Raw genomic sequence first — 18232 nt, 5'->3', positions numbered from 1 at the left:
CCTCCACTTGTGTGTCAGAGGGGGGGAATGAGAGGATCAGCTGGGTGTCATCGGCATAGCAGTGGTAGGAAAAGTCATGGGAGTGGATGACAGCACCAAGAGATGTAGTGTAGAGAGAGAACAGAAGAGGACCCAGAACCGAGCCTTGGGGAACCCCAGTAGTGATCCTGTGTGGTTCTGACACAGACCCTCTCAGCATCACCTGGTAGGAGCGACCCGTCAGGTAAGACACCCACATCCCCTCAAGGGTGGAGAGGAGGATCTTGTCGAACGCTGATAATATGATAAAGCAGTGAAAATACAACGCATCACATGAGCTTGTAGATCGGCTATTTTCCCTAGTTTGGGTCCCGGGGAGAATTGACCTCTTCGTCTCAGTCCTGTAGAGGGCGGTAGTCACTCGCCTTTAGACGTCCGTCCTTCCAGATTAAACGAACAGCAGAAGTGAGAGCAGTCTGCCATCAGCGTTGCCATGTCTGTTTATTATAAGCGACTTTAGGGCTTGTTTTTCTGTAAAGTTGCTTGTATATATTCGTAGTTTGAGGGTTGAGAAGGACTTGGGGTTTTGTTGGGGCTTAATTGTTTCTAAAGTTGTAGTTGATTATTTGGGGCTTAATTATCGCTTCCTAATGTCATTTAAACCAGTGGCTCTCAAACATTTTAACATCAAGAAGGATTTGTCCGCAGATTGACCTCCATCTGACTATATCTGTGTCAAAGATTCAAGATTGCTTTGTTTTGTAATTTTCCCCCTTCTGTGAGGAGCTGAAGGGGAAAAAAAATATAAGAATGTTTCTCCTAGAAACAGTAAAAAATCATAATAATAAATAAATAGTGCAAAAAAATAATAAAATAATAATAATGTTAATGTATCTATCTAAATCCTAAAACTAGGGACCGGCCACAACATGATTAATGTTGTCAAAATGTTTCAAATGACATTCTTCATTTATTTTATTTTTTAAGATTGTTGTTGAAAACAGCAGATCTACAAGCTCACAACGCGTCGCGTCGTAGATCGGCTGTTTTCAAATAGCAGATCTATATCATGGGTTTAAAGCATAGAGTTAAACATAAGGTTTAAAGTGGTTAAACTTATCTTGATGATTTAAATAGTCACTTTCTTCTGGGCCTTGTTTTCATGGACCCTGATTGCTTGTTTCTGTCCCACTGCAGGAGGAACCTGGCAACACAGTGTGTAAACAACAAAGCCAGTGTTTCCTCTGCCTCTCCTCACTGCAAAGGGTTAATTCTCCTTTAATTACACTTAATTAACACTTTATCACCTTTAATGTCCTTTAATTAACACGTCATTGCCCTTAACGTCCTATCACCGCGCTGCTGCCGGGTCACGTGACTTCAAAAAGGGTTTTAAACCAAACCACCAATAACAGATACATAGTGACCAGTTAGCCGCTAATGCTAGTTAGCCGCTATGCTAACGGATGCTAACACGTCTTTTGATTGGGTGTCGCTGCTTTTTGGCCAAAAAAACACTGATCTACAAGCTGTTTGAGACCTTTTCTGCTTCTACGCCTTGCAGATCAGCGCATTGATGCTTTTAGAGTTTGTAGATCAGGTGTTTGTTAGTCATGCTCATACAGCTAGCTGTTATAGGCTAAAGAGCTTTTCCAAGTGTTTCTGTGCTTTTCTTTCTATTCAGGGCTTGTAGATCCGCCCTTCAATGCTTTACAGCTTGTAGATCAGTGCTTTTCTGCCTCTAGAGCTTGTATGTCAGTTATTGTCTACTTTTGTAACTTCTAGATCTGTAGTTTAATGCTTCAAAGCTTGTAGATCAGTTATTTTGCTCCTACAGCTTGTAGATCGGTTATTTTGCTCCTACAGCTTGTAGATCGGTTATTTTGCTCCTACAGCTTGTAGATCAGTTATTTTGCTCCTACAGCTTGTAGATCGGTTATTTTGCTCCTACAGCTTGTAGATCAGTTATTTTGCTCCTACAGCTTGTAGATCAGTTATCTTTGCCCCTACAGCTTGTAGATCAGTTATCTTTGCCCCTACAGCTTGTAGATCAGTTATTTTGCTCCTACAGCTTGTAGATCAGTTATCTTTGCTCCTACAGCTTGTAGATCGGGCATTTCCTGCATCTATATAGCTTGTCGATCAGGTATTTTCTTGCTTCTCTCTTCAATAACATACCGAGAACTTCCTGAGTGTGGCTTTATGCTTTATGCAGCAGGTGGACATCATACATCTAAAATCATCTAAAACACCTAAAACATCTAAAACATACAAGGGTTCAGAAGTCGGATCTCCAGAACCCAGCCTGCCATGACCAGACCCGTGTTCTTCTGACCTCCAGAATCTTAACGGAACCCGGCCCGTGTTCCTCTGACCTCCAGAACCTTAACGGAACCAGACCTGTGTTCCTCTGACCTCCAGAACCGTAACAGAACCCAGCCTGCCATGACCAGACCCGTGTTCCTCTGACCTCCAGAACCTTAACAGAACCAGACCCGTGTTCCTCTGACCTCCAGAACCTTAACGGAACCAGACCCGTGTTCCTCTGACCTCCAGAACCTTCCAGAACCCAGCCTGCCATGACCAGACCCGTGTTGTCCTACTAGAGGGTTGTGGGGTCACCATGGCAGCCGAGCTGTTCCCCACTAAGAAGTTGGTTCCGTCGTCGTCCTCGTCCTCTGCAGGTATACGACGCCCTGGCAGCCAAATCCAGCCTGAATCAGATCTATATCACATCCAGATTGGAATCCTATTTGTTTTATGAAGTCTGAACAGAGACAGGTCACATGGAATCTGATTTTTTCAAATCCGACTTGAGTCACATTCAGAGGTGGTATTGTAGCAGCTACTTCTTCCCAATATTCAAAAAAACATTTAGAAGTGGTGCTATGAGGCTGAGCTTCGGCAGGAACTGTGTGACGCGTTTCCAAGCAAAACCAGAACACTTATTGCAGTTAAGGTGATTTATTCATACGAAATAATATGGTCCAAAAATGTTTTTTTTACTGAAAATTAGATGAATGAAATGTAGGCTAAACAAACGCCCTAAACGTATAAAGCAAAACGGTCAACAGAAAATATTGAGCCTAGCTCACCCCCATTCTCTCACTGAATGCCCAGCACAGCCTGAGACACACACCTGAAATAAACTAAAGGTAATGAACAAGACACACAGCAGGAGCTAATCAGTCGATTACTGTGGCAAGTGAAGTGGGACATCAAACCAAAGCGTGGGAAAAAACAAACAAAAATAAGATAGCAAGCAAAATATACATTTTGGCCCCTACAGGTGGTTTCAGAACTGATTCAAATCTGATCTCTAAATATGCGTCTCAGTCTGAATGCAGTAACCTGATCTAAACACCCAAGTCACATATCTAACTGTCCAAAACGTCACTTGCAGCTCGACCCGAGCACCACTGACGTCATTACAGAGTGCAATGAAAACAAAACAATAGAGCAGCATAAGTTTTACAGAAGAAATGTTGAGCAGCATTCAGTGGACAGACGGAGGAATTGAATGTCTCCTAGCACTTTGGGGGTGATGCCTCAGTACAAGACAAACCTGTAGGAATGTACAGGAACAAGGCAATATTTAAAGACACATCTTGTGGCACGGCAGAAAATGGGTTCACAAGATCCTATCTGCAGTGTCAGAGGAAAATAAAGAATTTGAAGAACACATATATAGAGATAAAAGTCATGACGCCTACGTCGTTACCACGGTAACCAAAGCAGATATGTCGAGGCAGGGCGGCCTTGGGTTGACGTTGTTTAAATCAGTCTGAACACACAGATCTGTGACAATCACTCTGCAGTGTGAACAGTCTGCAGTGTGAACAGTCGGGCCAATAGATAGGATTTGAGAAATAAATGGGATTTGACTGGATGTGACTGCAGTTTAAACGGGACCTAAGACTTGAGGCCGATTCTAAATAATGTTTTCTAAAAACTGTTTTTTTGAAAATATATATATTTAAAAAAAAAAAAATTTAAAACATATTTTGTTCCAGGGACCCCATAGAAGCAAAGATTACAAATGTTACAAGAGTTACAAATGTTTGCTTTAAAAATATACATATTCAAATCTTGTGATATTTAGTGAACTACAACTAGACTAAAAGTAAAACATTTCAGTTGACTAAAACGTGAGTAAAACTAAACGTAACTGTTCTGTCCTCACAGGCACCAGCACCAGTGTTACCAGCTCCACCAGCACCAGCAGCAGCCTCCACCAAAACCCCGCCCACAGCAACCACACCCACCTGTCCAACAACAACCACATCCCTGGACACCAGCACAGCGGCACCTGGCAGGGGATCTACCCCACCATCAGAGAAAGGTCCTTAATATGATCCTTTATGAATCTACCTCACCATCAGAGAAAGGTCCTTAATATGATCCTTTATGAATCTACCTCACCATCAGAGAAAGGTCCTTAATATGATCCTTTATGAATCTACCTCACCATCAGAGAAAGGTCCTTAATATGATCCTTTATGAATCTACCTCACCATCAGAGAAAGGTCCTTAATATGATGCAAAAGTAGTGTCATCAAAATATACTTAAAGAACCAAAAGTAAAAGTACTAACATATTTGAAAATAGCCGATATACAAGATCACAAAGTGTCGCGATGCGAACACCATCGCGAGAGCGTTTCTTTTTTTTACGTCGCGCGTGAACGTAACGGTTTCAGAAAGTGAACGAGCTCATTCACGTTCACGGCAAATGAACTGGTTCTTTTGAACGAATCGATCATGAACGACACATCACTAGCGCTGTGATCTATAAACCACTTTCACTGTAACTCACACGGATACGGAAACGTTGTCATATCAAGATTTCCTCCTCTCTCCGCTCTCGAGTTAATTTGTTTTGCCCTGGATTCGACGAGACACAATGTTATCAACGGGCTCTAGCAAAGGGAGCGACAGTTCCACCCAGAAATCATGTGATCACAACAAAATGAAGCTGGTTTAGTTTAGTGTTATAGGATTTATAAAAATCTTATTTTCCCTGCTTTCTGTTGCTATTTGCATTCAACTACTCATAACTATCGAACGGATTATCGTGACGGCAAACGGTCATGTTTAATAAGGATACAATGAACATGTGTTTTATTGACATTAACAGGAACTCAGTCATGTTTAATAAGGATATAATGAACATGTGTTTTATTGACATTAACAGGAACTCAGTCATGTTCAACAATGAGGTGATGGCAGACGTGCACTTCGTGGTGGGACCTCCAGGGGGCACTCAACGTGTTCCAGGTCACAAGGTACAAACACAGACATTTAACCTGACTAAATATTACTCTGTTTCAGCTGTTTGTCTGTGTGGGGGGGAAGGTGCTATATCACCTTTATAGAAGGTGCTATATCACCTTTATAGAAGGTGCTATATTACCTTTATAGAAGGTGCTATATTACCCGTGTGTGTGTGTGTGTGTGTGTGTGTGTGTGTGTGTGTGTGTGTGTGTGTGTGTGTGTGTGTGTGTGTGTGTGTGTGTGTGTGTGTGTGTGTGTGTGTGTGTTCGTTCTAGTACGTTCTAGCGGTGGGCAGTTCAGTCTTTCATGCCATGTTCTATGGAGAACTGGCTGAAGATCAGGACGAGATCCGCATCCCTGACGTAGAACCCACCTCCTTCCTGGCCATGCTCAAGTACGTCAACACAATAATGTTGTGATGAGATAGAGCTGTGTGCCGACACGGTCCTGGTTATTATTATTATTAATATTATTATTATTATTATTATCAGGTACATTATAGAGCTGTGTGCGGACACAGTCCTGGTTATTATTATTATTATTATTAATATTATTATTAGGTACATCTATAGAGCTGTGTGCGGACACGGTCCTGGTTAATATTATTATTATTATTATTATTATTATTATCAGGTACATTATAGAGCTGTGTGCGGACACAGTCCTGGTTAATATTATTATTATTATTATTATTATTAATATTATTATTAGGTACATTATAGAGCTGTGTGCGGACACGGTCCTGGTTAATATTATTATTATTAATATTATTATCAGGTACATCTATAGAGCTGTGTGCCGACACAGTCCTGGTTAATAGTATTATTATTAATATTATTATTAGGTACATCTATAGAGCTGTGTGCCGACACAGTCCTGGTTAATATTATTATTTATTATTATTATTATCAGGTACATCTACTGTGATGAGATAGAGCTGTGTGCGGACACGGTGCTGGCCACGCTCTACGCCGCTAAGAAGTACATCGTCCCTCACCTGGCCAGAGCCTGCGTCAACTTCCTGGAGACCAGCCTGAGCGCCAAGAACGCCTGTGTGTTGCTGTCCCAGAGCTGTCTGTTTGAGGAGCCCGACCTGACGCAGCGCTGCTGGGACGTCATCGATGCACAGGTAGGTGTTTTACTGTCCCTCTGACCCAGCACTGCACAGGTAGGTGTTTTACTGTCCCTCTGACCCAGCACTACACAGGTAGGTGTTTTACTGTCCCTCTGACCCAGCACTGCACAGGTAGGTGTTTTACTGTCCCTCTGACCCAGCACTGCACAGGTAGGTGTTTTACTGTCCCTCTGACCCAGCACTGCACAGGTAGGTGTTTTACTGTCCCTCTGACCCAGCACTACACAGGTAGGTGTTTTACTGTCCCTCTGACCCAGCACTACACAGGTAGGTGTTTTACTGTCCCAGAGCTGACCCAGCACTGCACAGGTAGGTGTTTTACTGTCCCATGCAACGCGAGGCGTTATGAGCTTGAGCAGTTCAAATATGATTATTTTGGGGGTCACGGCCTGAAAAGGTTGAACCACTGTTCTAATGAACGTTAGACTCATTGAAAACACATCGGTGACATAATGAATTGGTAAAATGTGTGTGAACCCTGTGTCTTCTAACGGTTTACATCTCTTGTTCTGATAGGCTGAGCTGGCGCTGCGCTCTGAGGGGTTCTGTGACATCGACGCCCAGACGCTGGAGAGCATCCTGAGACGAGAGACGCTGAACACTAAGGAGATGGTGGTGTTTGAGGCGGCGCTCAGCTGGGCCGAGGCAGAGTGCCAACGACAAGACCTAGCACCAAGCATCGAGAACAAACGCCTGGTGCTGGGTAAGGCCAGGGATGAGACTAGAGATGACCTTTATTAGCAATTATGCTATCCATTAATGTGTCTGTTGTGTACTGTAAGTGATATGTGTTGGTTAAAAACAAATAGGGTTTTTGTAAAAAAAAAAAGTTAAAGATCTATATTGTGATAGTAATCATTGTTATAGAGTGTTTGTTCAGTAACAGTGTTAAATAGCTCTATATTGTGATAGTAATCATTACTATAGAGTGTTTGTTCAGTAACAGTGTTAAATAGATCTATATTGTGATAGTAATCATTACTATAGAGTGTTTGTTCAGTAACAGTGTTAAATAGCTCTATATTGTGATAGTAATCATTACTATAGAGTGTTTGTTCAGTAACAGTGTTAAATAGCTCTATATTGTGACAGTAATCATTACTATAGAGTGTTTGTTCAGTAACAGTGTTAAATAGATCTATATTGTGATAGTAATCATTACTATAGAGTGTTTGTTCAGTCACTGAACAGACCATAATTGTCTCTCTGGTAGGTAATGAATGGGTTAAATATGTCTCTCTGGTAGGTAATGAATGGGTTAAATAATATTTCTCTCTCTGGTAGGTAATGAATGGGTTAAATAATAATATGTCTCTTGTAGGTAATGAATGGGTTAAATAATAATATGTCTCTTGTAGGTAATGAATGGGTTAAATAATATGTCTCTGGTAGGTAATGAATGGGTTAAATAATAATATGTCTCTTGTAGGTAATGAATGGGTTAAATAATAATATGTCTCTTGTAGGTAATGAATGGGTTAAATAATAATATCTCTCTGGTAGGTAATGAATGGGTTAAATAATAATATGTCTCTTGTAGGTAATGAATGGGTTAAATAATAATATGTCTCTTGTAGGTAATGAATGGGTTAAATAATAATATGTCTCTTGTAGGTAATGAATGGGTTAAATAATAATATCTCTCTGGTAGGTAATGAATGGGTTAAATAATAATATGTCTCTGGTAGGTAATGAATGGGTTAAATATGTCTCTCTGGTAGGTAATGAATGGGTTAAATAATAATATCTCTCTGGTAGGTAATGAATGGGTTAAATAATAATATGTCTCTGGTAGGTAATGAATGGGTTAAATATGTCTCTCTGGTAGGTAATGAATGGGTTAAATAATAATGGTCTCTGGTAGGTAATGAATGGGTTAAATAATAATATGTCTCTGGTAGGTAATGAATGGGTTAAATAATAATATGTCTCTGGTAGGTAATGAATGGGTTAAATAATAATGGTCTCTGGTAGGTAATGAATGGGTTAAATAATAATATGTCTCTGGTAGGTAATGAATGGGTTAAATAATAATGGTCTCTCTGATAGGTAAGGCCATCTATCTGATCCGCATCCCCACCATGGGTCTGGACGACTTCGCCAACGGCGCGGCCCAGTCGGGCGTTCTGACGCTCAACGAGACCAACGACGTGTTCCTGTGGTACACGGCCGCCAAGAAGCCCGAGCTGCTGTTCCACACGGCGCCGCGGCAGGGCCTGGCCCCGCAGCGCTGCCACCGCTTCCAGTCCTGTGCCTACCGCAGTAACCAGTGGAGGTACAGGGGGCGCTGTGACAGCATACAGGTACATGGAGACATGAGACATTATGTTTTATGAGGTACAGGGGGCGCTGTGACAGCATCCAGGTACACAGAGACATGAAACATTATGTTTTATGAGGTACAGGGGGCGCTGTGACAGCATCCAGGTACACAGAGACATGAAACATTATGTTTTATGAGGTACAGGGGGCGCTGTGACAGCATCCAGGTACACAGAGACATGAAACATTATGTTTTATGAGGTACAGGGGGCGCTGTGACAGCATCCAGGTACACAGAGACATGAAACATTATGTTTTATGAGGTACAGGGGGCGCTGTGACAGCATACAGGTACACAGAGACATGAAACATTATGTTTTATGAGGTACAGGGGGCGCTGTGACAGCATCCAGGTACACAGAGACATGAAACATTATGTTTTATGAGGTACAGGGGGCGCTGTGACAGCATACAGGTACACAGAGACATGAAACATTATGTTTTATGAGGTACAGGGGGCGCTGTGACAGCATCCAGGTACACAGAGACATGAAACGTGTTTTAGAGCATGACCCACACTCATAATGAGGACATATCTGTCATTAGATTTTTTAGACTTTTTTTTCAAGGCTCCACTAAAAACTTGCCTGAACACAGCAATAATACATAATAAAGAATATTATAAATAAAGAATATCACCGGCCGGCTGCCTTGCTCTGCGATGTTATTATAATTATTAGTAGCCTATATTATTTTAGATTAAATAAAGTAAACACATACATTTTCAGCAATTAACATCATATTTTAAACAAATGTATGAGCTACACTGACTGGCCACCGGCTTCGAATGCTATCAATGCGTTGAATGGGAGATTATCACATTTTATCACGTTTTATCACGTTTTATCAGACCATTGAATAGGTGAGTAGGCGACATACTGACCAACCTGTGATTTATCAGACCATTCATTGGGTGTAATCAGGAGCTACTGACCTACTCGGAGGCAGAGCAGTCCTCACAACATGATTTACCATTCTGTGCCCATAGGTATATAACTCAGACGGCGCTGAGTAGCCTCAAGCGAACGTCACAACAATCGGGACGGCAACTCGTTCGCTTTAGCTCGCTTGGTGGTCCCTCACATGGCTCCAGTTCGCTTCAGACTGCACGCCTCCGTCATGGTCCCAAACCGAAAACCAAAAGTGAACTTTTTAAGTCATCTCCATCGGTAGGTTAGTATGTCCTGATTACACCCAATGAATGGTCTGATAAATGATGGGTAGGTAAGTATGTCACTTACTTCGCCCATTCAATGGTCTGATAAAACGTGATAATGTCCCATTCAATGCATTGATAGCATCCGAATGGGGGGACTGGCAATGGTGCAGTGTTTTTTTTCGACAACCAGCTGCCCTCCTGAGCTGCGCCTAGCAATGAACACACACACACACACACACACACACACACACACACACACACACACACACACACACACACACACACACACACACACACACACACACACGCCGATATTTGTCAGCTCTATTGGGTGCGCTACCTGGCACTCACACGCGTGCGTGAGTACCCCGTGCGCGCGAAAATTGTCGGTTTCTGGGCGGCCCACTGGGCGCTCGTCATTTCGCCTGGGTGCTTTAGCCCTGAGGCACCCGCAGTATCGGCGCCCTTGCACGCACACACACACACACACTTTCCTATTATAGTAAATGTACTTAGTTGCTCTCGGACATACCGTAGGTTTCAACCCCGCCCGTGACAACGTTGAATCATCTTGTTGTTGAAATGTTGCTCTTAACAAATAAAAGGTACCGTGTCGTCTTCGTCTCTCGTCTCTTCCAGTTTGCGGTGGACAAGCGGGTCTTCATCGCCGGCTTCGGCCTGTACGGCTCCAGCTGCGGCTCGGCCGAGTACAGCGCCCGCATGGAGCTGAAGAGGCACGGGGGCGTGGCCATGGGCCACCGGCAGATCAAGTACTTCTCGGACGGCTCCAGCAGCACCTTCGCCGTGTGGTTCGAGCACCCGGTGCAGATCGAGCCCGACACCTTCTACACGGCCAGCGTGGTGCTGGACGGCAACGAGCTCAGCTACTTCGGACAGGAGGGCATGACCGAGGTGGGTGCGACCGTGGACCCCCCCCATCTGAAAATGTTTTGTGCCAGGGACCCCCAGAAGCAAAGATTTGAGTTAAAAATGTTCGCTTTGAAAATATACGTATTCAAAGATTTGCACACATTTTCAAGATTTTTCAAAAAATAGCAGATCTACAAGCTCACAGCGCGGTGCCGCGCTGTGAGCTTGTAGATCTGCTATTTTTTAATAGCCAAAGCTAAGTGGTTAAAATGATTGTGACGCTATGTTTACTCATTTCTCTGGGGACCCCCTGGTACCCCCCCAAAGGACCACTACTGATTTACATAATTGCACCGATCGCAATGATTTCAGATCATCGCTATTATTTTATTATAATTTTTTGCTAAATGTGTTTAATCTCGTTTCCCTTCATTCTGCATGAATTAAACTGTTGGAAAATAGCGGAAATAGCCGACCTAGAAGCACACACACACATGTGAGCTTGTAGATCTGCAATTTTCAGATTTTTTTTTTAAAAAGTGGAACATTATTAAATGCATACATGGTCTGTTTTGGCTATAACGTTTTTTTTTTTACAAAAGCTAAAAGGCAAACAAATGTAAATTAGATTTGATATATTCCAATGTTCAATGCCACTAGAGACTAGACCAGACCCGTCAGGGTCTGGGTTATGCGCTGTGCACAGACCCATAGCTCGGGGGGCTGTAACCATGGCGACATTATTTTACCTAAAAAGGCTAATTAACAGCTGACATTTGGGTAAAATGCTTCCGTGCACATGGTAATGGTCAATGGCTGTGTACAGCAGACACACAGAGCTTTGTTTAACCCATTAAGACCTGGAACTGTGTCATTTTTAGACTTGAGCTAAAACGCATTATTTTACACTTTGGGCTATTCAAAAATAGCAGATCTACAAGCTCATAGCGTGGCACCGAGTGCCGCGCTACGAGCTTGTAGATCTGCTATTTTTGAAAAATCGTGAAAATGTGTGCAAATCTTTGAATATATACATTTTCAAAGCGAACATTTTTAACTAAAATCTTTGCTTCTGGGGGGTCCCTGGAGCTAAATATTTTGAAGGGGGTCCGCGGCCAAATACATATAATGTTGGGGGTCCTTGACATGAAAAAGATTGAGCACCACTGATATAGAAACATATGTTTTTCAGAAAACTGTTGAGATTTAGGAGACGATGTAGAATCGGCTTCAGGTCTCAATGGGTTAATTATTGGATGATGATAAGCACAATTAAACCATTATAATCCCAGCTAAACATGTCCCACCACTGTGACTCCCCCTACAGGTGCAGTGTGGTAAGGTCACCTTCCAGTTCCAGTGCTCCTCAGACAGCACCAATGGAACCGGAGTGCAGGGAGGACAGATCCCTGAGCTCATCTTCTACGCCTGAGAGAGGAGGCGGGGCTTCAGGGGGGCGTGGCCACAAAGAGAGAGAGAGACAAAGCCTTTTGGACATCATGGAGATCCAGTGGATCTTTCCTGCAGATCCACCGAGACGTTGGGTTTTTCCTGAGCTCAGCGCCACGTTTTTTTTACTGGTTTACAACGGGAGAACCGCAGTATTCTTTTTGTTTGAAACCCGTGCCGATTGGTGCTCTGAACTAACCTGATCATCAGCCTGAAGCTGTGTGGAGCTTCAGGCTGCCATTGGCTGCAGTGTCGGCGATTACAAGGGGGGGAGGGGATTCTAAAATTTCCCTAAACCAATCACAAGAGATCCCACGGATCCGCCTACATCTGACGTCCTGGCACAGCTCGCTTTAAGCAGAGATTCGCCGATTGGCTTGTCGTTAAGACCCCACCCCCACCTCCGACTCTCATTGGACGGTAACTTTGTGTACCGAATAAATCCTATAGGTTCATTAATTACATGTCTACGGTCTATGGTCTATGGTCTGGAACCTCAGGCTATCTCTGAACGTGTCTAACGCGTTCCGTTCACATGGAGTTTTTAGTGGCGCTTAGCGGATCCTGCTCTATACCTGACTTTGTCCGTGTTCACCGTCAACGTTCTGATTGGTCAGACCCGTCAACGTTCTGATTGGTCAGAACCGTCAACGTTCTGATTGGTCAGACCCGTCAACGTTCTGATTGGTCAGACCCGTCAACGTTCTGATTGGTCAGACCCGTCAACGTTCTGATTGGTCAAGCTTCACGTGACACATGGCTATAAACACATTATAAACACATATCGATGACATAATGTATCAAAGGCGCCGCTACCTTCACACAGGGTGTCATTTTTTTATTATTATTATTATCTGCTCGCCAGTGACGCTCCTCCCCTAAAGGTTGGAGCTGTTTTCAGCAGAAGAAGAAGCTTCTAAACACGGACGCAGAGGAAGCTGGAACAGGATGAAACAGGATGAAGGCAGAAAGGCCTCGTCACAAAGGCCGCTCAGAAAACGCTTTCCGTGGACGGCCGCCGCTGCCGCACACGGTTCCCTTTATGTCAGAGGGTCTTCAACAGGGGGTCCGGGACCCCCAGGGGGTCCCCTCAGAGATACTGCAGGGCGGGGGGGCACCAAATCTTTTAGATACTTTTTTATTTTTTATTTTTTACATTAACCACTTGAACCCTAGCGTCCCTGTATTCTGGGGGGGAACGTTTGCAGAAAATAGCCGATCTACAAGCTCACAACGCGTCTGCGACGCGTTGTGAGCTTGTAGATCTGCTATTTTCTGCGAAGAGGCTTGGTGTAGAGGGTAAACGGTGCTGACCAAGTACAGAGTCAAAGGCCAACTTTGCAACGTATTGAGAGTCTTCAGTGGTTAAATACACATTTAACATGAATCTAATATGCAGTGGGGGTCCCTTCATCTCTCTCTCTCTCAGCTAAGGGGGTCCTTGGCCTGAAAACGGTCCAAAACTATACTTTATACAAAACACCTACTCGGTAGGTCAGTATCTCTACTCACCTATTAGACCAATCACAGGTCAGTATCTCTACTCACCTATTAGACCAATCACAGGTCAGTATCTCACTAGCCTCGGAAACCCAGGCCTTTTTTTTTGTTTCAAAAGAAAAAAAGCCTGCAGGAACGCTGGTTTCTAAACCTTGTTATCTCCTAACCAATCAGAGTGCAGAGGGGCGTCGCTCTGAATTTGGTGACGTCAGCGTGTTCCATGCACAGGCGGGGGGGGGGGACATAGATTGGTGAAGCAATAGGAAGCGGCGCTGGTACCGAGCGCAAGACCTTGGATAGGGCTGGCTCCTCCTCCAGTCTAGTCTCTCTACTATCAATAGTCTGATTAAACCTCATAATGTTCCATTCAGTGCATTGACAGCATCTGAAATGGGTGGAGAGAGAGAGAGAGGTCCATCTACACACAGAGAGAGAGAGAGAGAGAGAGAGAGAGGATCTGTAAGGTACATTATGTAACATACAGTATTCATGGTACAGAAGGACATGAAGGTGAAGCCATAAAACGACCAACGCTGCTAAACCTACTCTGGCTGCAGTGCTCCCCCTGCTGGCAAAACCGGTGAATGACTCCATTGATGCAACAAGCACACACACCACCAAGAGACCAATTCTAATATTCTGACTGATTTATATACAAACATACAAACACTACATATATATATATATACATATAACACTAATGGACTGTGAGATTAAACGGTCGGGGACCCCCTGGAACCCCCTCAAGGACCCCCTGGGGAGGGGACCACACTTTGAGAAGCCCTGATTTTGTGTGTTTGTTTTCCTGCCTTAAAATGTCCCTCCTTTGTTTCCTTACATCCACACATAGCAGGGCGGAAATTTGATACCATAGTGCACTTGGTGATACAAGCGCAAAATTTGGCACAGATGACCTTCATATGACCCTAATTGATAATCAACCTCTGGCCACGTGGAATTCCTAAGATTTCAAGATGGCCACCACCAGTTTTCAAAATGGCTGCAACTGGGCCAATGTGTTGGACTATATCGCTTTGCTGGGGCTTATTTTAATATAAGAGAATATTTTCTGGAGGTATTCCTACCAAGTAAGATAAAAAATAACATTAGGTTCCAATATGGCGGCATATTTTCCAATATGGCTGCCGATAAATTGCAGAAATGTGCATCTGCTTATGGTTTATCCACATGAGCTTGTAGTACATGTATTTGTATTAATTATCATACACAGAATCCATTTATGGAACATTTGAAAGTGATTTATTAGCTTGGTAAAGCTTAGTGCTTACTTTTTGTTTTGTTATTAAGTCATTATAAACACATTCTCATTTACAATGGTGGCTTGGCAAGTGACAGGCCAGTGTACTAGCAACTGCAACCACAGAGGGGTGTGCAGATAAGTCCAAACTTAAAGCATTTGCAGTGTCCAGAACATGCTTTTTTACATCCACATCGTGTCAGCTTCTGGCATAATTTGGCAAACAGGACTGCACAAGAGTCACTGGCCCCATATATGTCCTGCTTGGAATGCACTTCACTTGCATTCACTTCCTTGTAGGAACTACTTCTATGAAGTTCTATCGTACATGAGTACTATGAACTCCTCAATGACTTGCATATGTTTATCATTTATTGCAACAGGTGTTGAACCTAATTTGGAGAAGTTGTCTGCCATGCTGACCTTTTTCCCTTTCCATGGAAGGACGAAACTGTGTGGCATCCCCTGAAGGCATGAAAGAAGCAAAGACCTGATGACTTTGATTCAATAGCTGATGCAAAGAAGAAGGTGAAAGCTCTACCGACTGAGCAACCCAGACACATCAAAGTCATTAGGTCTTTGCTTCTTTCATGCGTTCAGCAGATGCCATACAGTTTTGTCCTTCCACGGAAAGAGAAAAAGGTCAGCACCTGTTTGAGAAAATATCCCTATATGTATCTAGGTTTTTGTATTTAGTTGCCCTAGGTCATTAAAAAGCTACCAAATCACTTTAAAATTAGCTATAAATTGATTCTGTGTATGGTAATTAATACAAATACATGTGCTTCAAGCTCATGTGAATGTACATTTATGCAATTTATCGGCAGCCATATTGGAAAATATGCCGCCATATTGGAACCTAATTTTTTTTTTTTTTATCTTACTTGGTAGAAATACCTTCAGAACATATTCTCCTATATTAAAATAAGAGGGAAATCAAAGATTTACAGCCCCAGCAAAGTGATATAGTCCAAAGTGTTGGCCCAGTTGCAGCCATTTTGAAAACTGGTGGTGGCCATCTTGAAATCTTAGGATTTTTGCGTGGCCAGAGGTTGATTATCAATTAGAGTCATATGAAGGACATCTGTGCCAAATTTCACGCTTGTATCACCAAGTGCACTATCGTGTATTGAAAACGGCAAAATTCCGCCCTGCTAACATGGTTGCTGTGACCAATGATCTGTCAGTTAGAAACCTTGTATGTGTTCCTATGTACTTATTAATATTATTAATAATATTTTATTTTTTTGTCACAAGCTGTTGTTAACTCATTCAATCCAGAGACACATCTGTGTCATTTTAGATTCTTAGCTATGGCCAATAACCATTATTTTATACGTTGGCTATTCAAAAATAGAAGATCTACAAGCTCATAGCTCATCGGCACCAGCTTGTAGATCTGCTATATTGTTTTTAATCGTGAACATTAAGTGCAAATCTTTGAATATATATATATTTTTGGAAACTACATTTTTAACTCAAATCTTTGCTTCTGGGGGTCCCTGGAACAAAACTTGTTTCATGTCAAGGACCCCTAAAATCACACGTATTTGGTCGCGGACCCCCATCTCATAATATGTTGTTCCAGGGACCCTGGAAGATTTACACAAATGTTCGCGATTTTTCAAAACAATAGCAGATCTACAAGCTCATAGCGCGGCACTCGGTGCCGCGCTATGAGCTTGTAGATCTATTATTTTTTTGAATAGCCAAAGAAATCTTAAAATGACACGGATGCGTTCTCGGACTGAATGGTGTTTAAAAAATCTAAAGTAGCGAAAGATCTACAAGCTCACTTTACGACACGCTGCGAGTCTTGTAGATCGACTACGCTCGCTTATTTTCTCCACGACACTACGATGATGCCACACTACCACCATGTTAACATGTTTTTTAAAAACATATGGTAATAATGTTTTCTACCCGACGACCAAGTCAAATAAAGAATACTGAGTTTAACGACGACTTCATCCATTTTCAACACATCGTTCTGTCAGACAGAAACCTCTTATCACCATTGTGTTTATTAGACCCTACAGAAAAACACCATTATGCGCATAATATGGCATAATTATTTTTCAAAAAGGGTGCATCCAATGGCGTAGCCGTAACGCTAGCCGAGGCTGGGCCGAGGGAGTCACGGGTGGGCTCGCGCGTGCATGTGCGCCAGGACCCTGCGCGCACGCCAAAAAATTGTGGTTATTAGAGGTTTTTTATGCTTTTTTTTGCGGGGTTTGTGATAGATTTCGGGTACATATATATATATATATATACACTTTTATCGAAATGGCTGAATATGACAAACAAAATTTAAAAAAAGTTATATTTTTATTTTTTTGGGGGTGGGCCCAGGCCTACCTATGCCCACCCGTGGCTACGCCCCTGGGTGCATCGCATAATGTGCGAAACTTTTGCAACTTTCTGCATATTTTGCAACTTCACGCAATTTCACCGCTAAAAATCACATCAAAAACCTGCATATTTCATCTTAAAATCACATAAAACCTGCATATTTCATCGCAAAATCTAGGACTTTATCTGCATAAATCAAAGATTTTAGCATATGAAGGATTTTTGCCTGCGTTTTTCTGAAGGGTTTATTCGTAAACTAACTCCCTACTTTGATCACACTTACTGCGTCACTCAAAAGCATCAAAAGTAGCAGATCTACAAGAGCTTGTACTTCACACACCCACCTACCAGTGACATCATCGCTAGGAAGGTTTAAAGATTTTTAAAATATATATATTTGGATTTTTATTAACGTAAGAACAATGGCTTCTTTTATCCAACGCTAACTTTCCATGAATAGAAAGCCTGCCGTTTCTATTAGCTTGGATTACCCGTCGGTGATGTCACTGGTAGGCAGGTTTCTGAACTATCCACAGAAATATGATGAGCATTAGTGAGGACCAATTATATGAAGATGAGGTTGAAAATGGGTGAAGTCGTCCTTTAAGCTGAAAACAACACTAAAAAAACAAAGTACAAATTATTATTATTATTATTATGAAAGTTTTTTCTAGGTTGACTTTGTGCTTTCCACTGAAGGAGCCGTTCTGTTGGAACGTCTGCCGTGGGTTTGATATTTAGGGTTGAATATTTTTGGGATATTTGTAACTTTTGATATTTGTAATATGAATGGTTTTGACACAGACAGTTATACATGAACACTCTGCATGAGGACTATGGACAATATTACAGTTCTATGATGAGATTAGATCTCTATATGTAGAGATGTCCTCTGGGCCCAAGAGTTCAACACTTTTAATCTGTAGTGGAGTGGA

At 42.4% G+C, this 18232-nt stretch overlaps 1 protein-coding gene across 1 annotated transcript; it reads left to right on the top strand.

Annotated features, from left to right (window-relative positions):
- Window positions 1-1212: 1212 nt before the first annotated feature.
- Window positions 1213-12594, top strand: btbd3a (BTB (POZ) domain containing 3a). The gene is made up of 10 exons (XM_084073956.1): window positions 1213-1245; window positions 2195-2663; window positions 4165-4321; window positions 5173-5263; window positions 5528-5646; window positions 6165-6381; window positions 6904-7090; window positions 8437-8690; window positions 10508-10780; window positions 12066-12594. Exons 2-10 carry the CDS (start codon window positions 2603-2605, stop codon window positions 12168-12170), a joined length of 1464 nt encoding a protein of 487 aa, XP_083930082.1. The 5' UTR covers window positions 1213-1245; window positions 2195-2602; the 3' UTR covers window positions 12171-12594.
- The last annotated feature ends 5638 nt before the right edge of the window (window positions 12595-18232 follow it).

Source organism: Gymnoscopelus microlampas (assembly GCF_963454915.1).
Source record: "Gymnoscopelus microlampas genome assembly, chromosome: 2".
Classification (NCBI taxonomy): Eukaryota; Metazoa; Chordata; class Actinopteri; order Myctophiformes; family Myctophidae; genus Gymnoscopelus; species Gymnoscopelus microlampas.
This window is presented reverse-complemented; position numbering and strand designations above follow the sequence as displayed.

Bases quoted from the DNA above. Each gene is read 5' to 3' on its own strand.
- btbd3a (XM_084073956.1), top strand. From the start codon at position 2,603: ATGGCAGCCGAGCTGTTCCCCACTAAGAAGTTGGTTCCGTCGTCGTCC. The intron at 7,091-8,436 runs GTAAGGCCAGGG...TCTCTCTGATAG, and splicing joins GAACAAACGCCTGGTGCTGG to GTAAGGCCATCTATCTGATC. The intron at 8,691-10,507 runs GTACATGGAGAC...CGTCTCTTCCAG, and splicing joins GGCGCTGTGACAGCATACAG to TTTGCGGTGGACAAGCGGGT.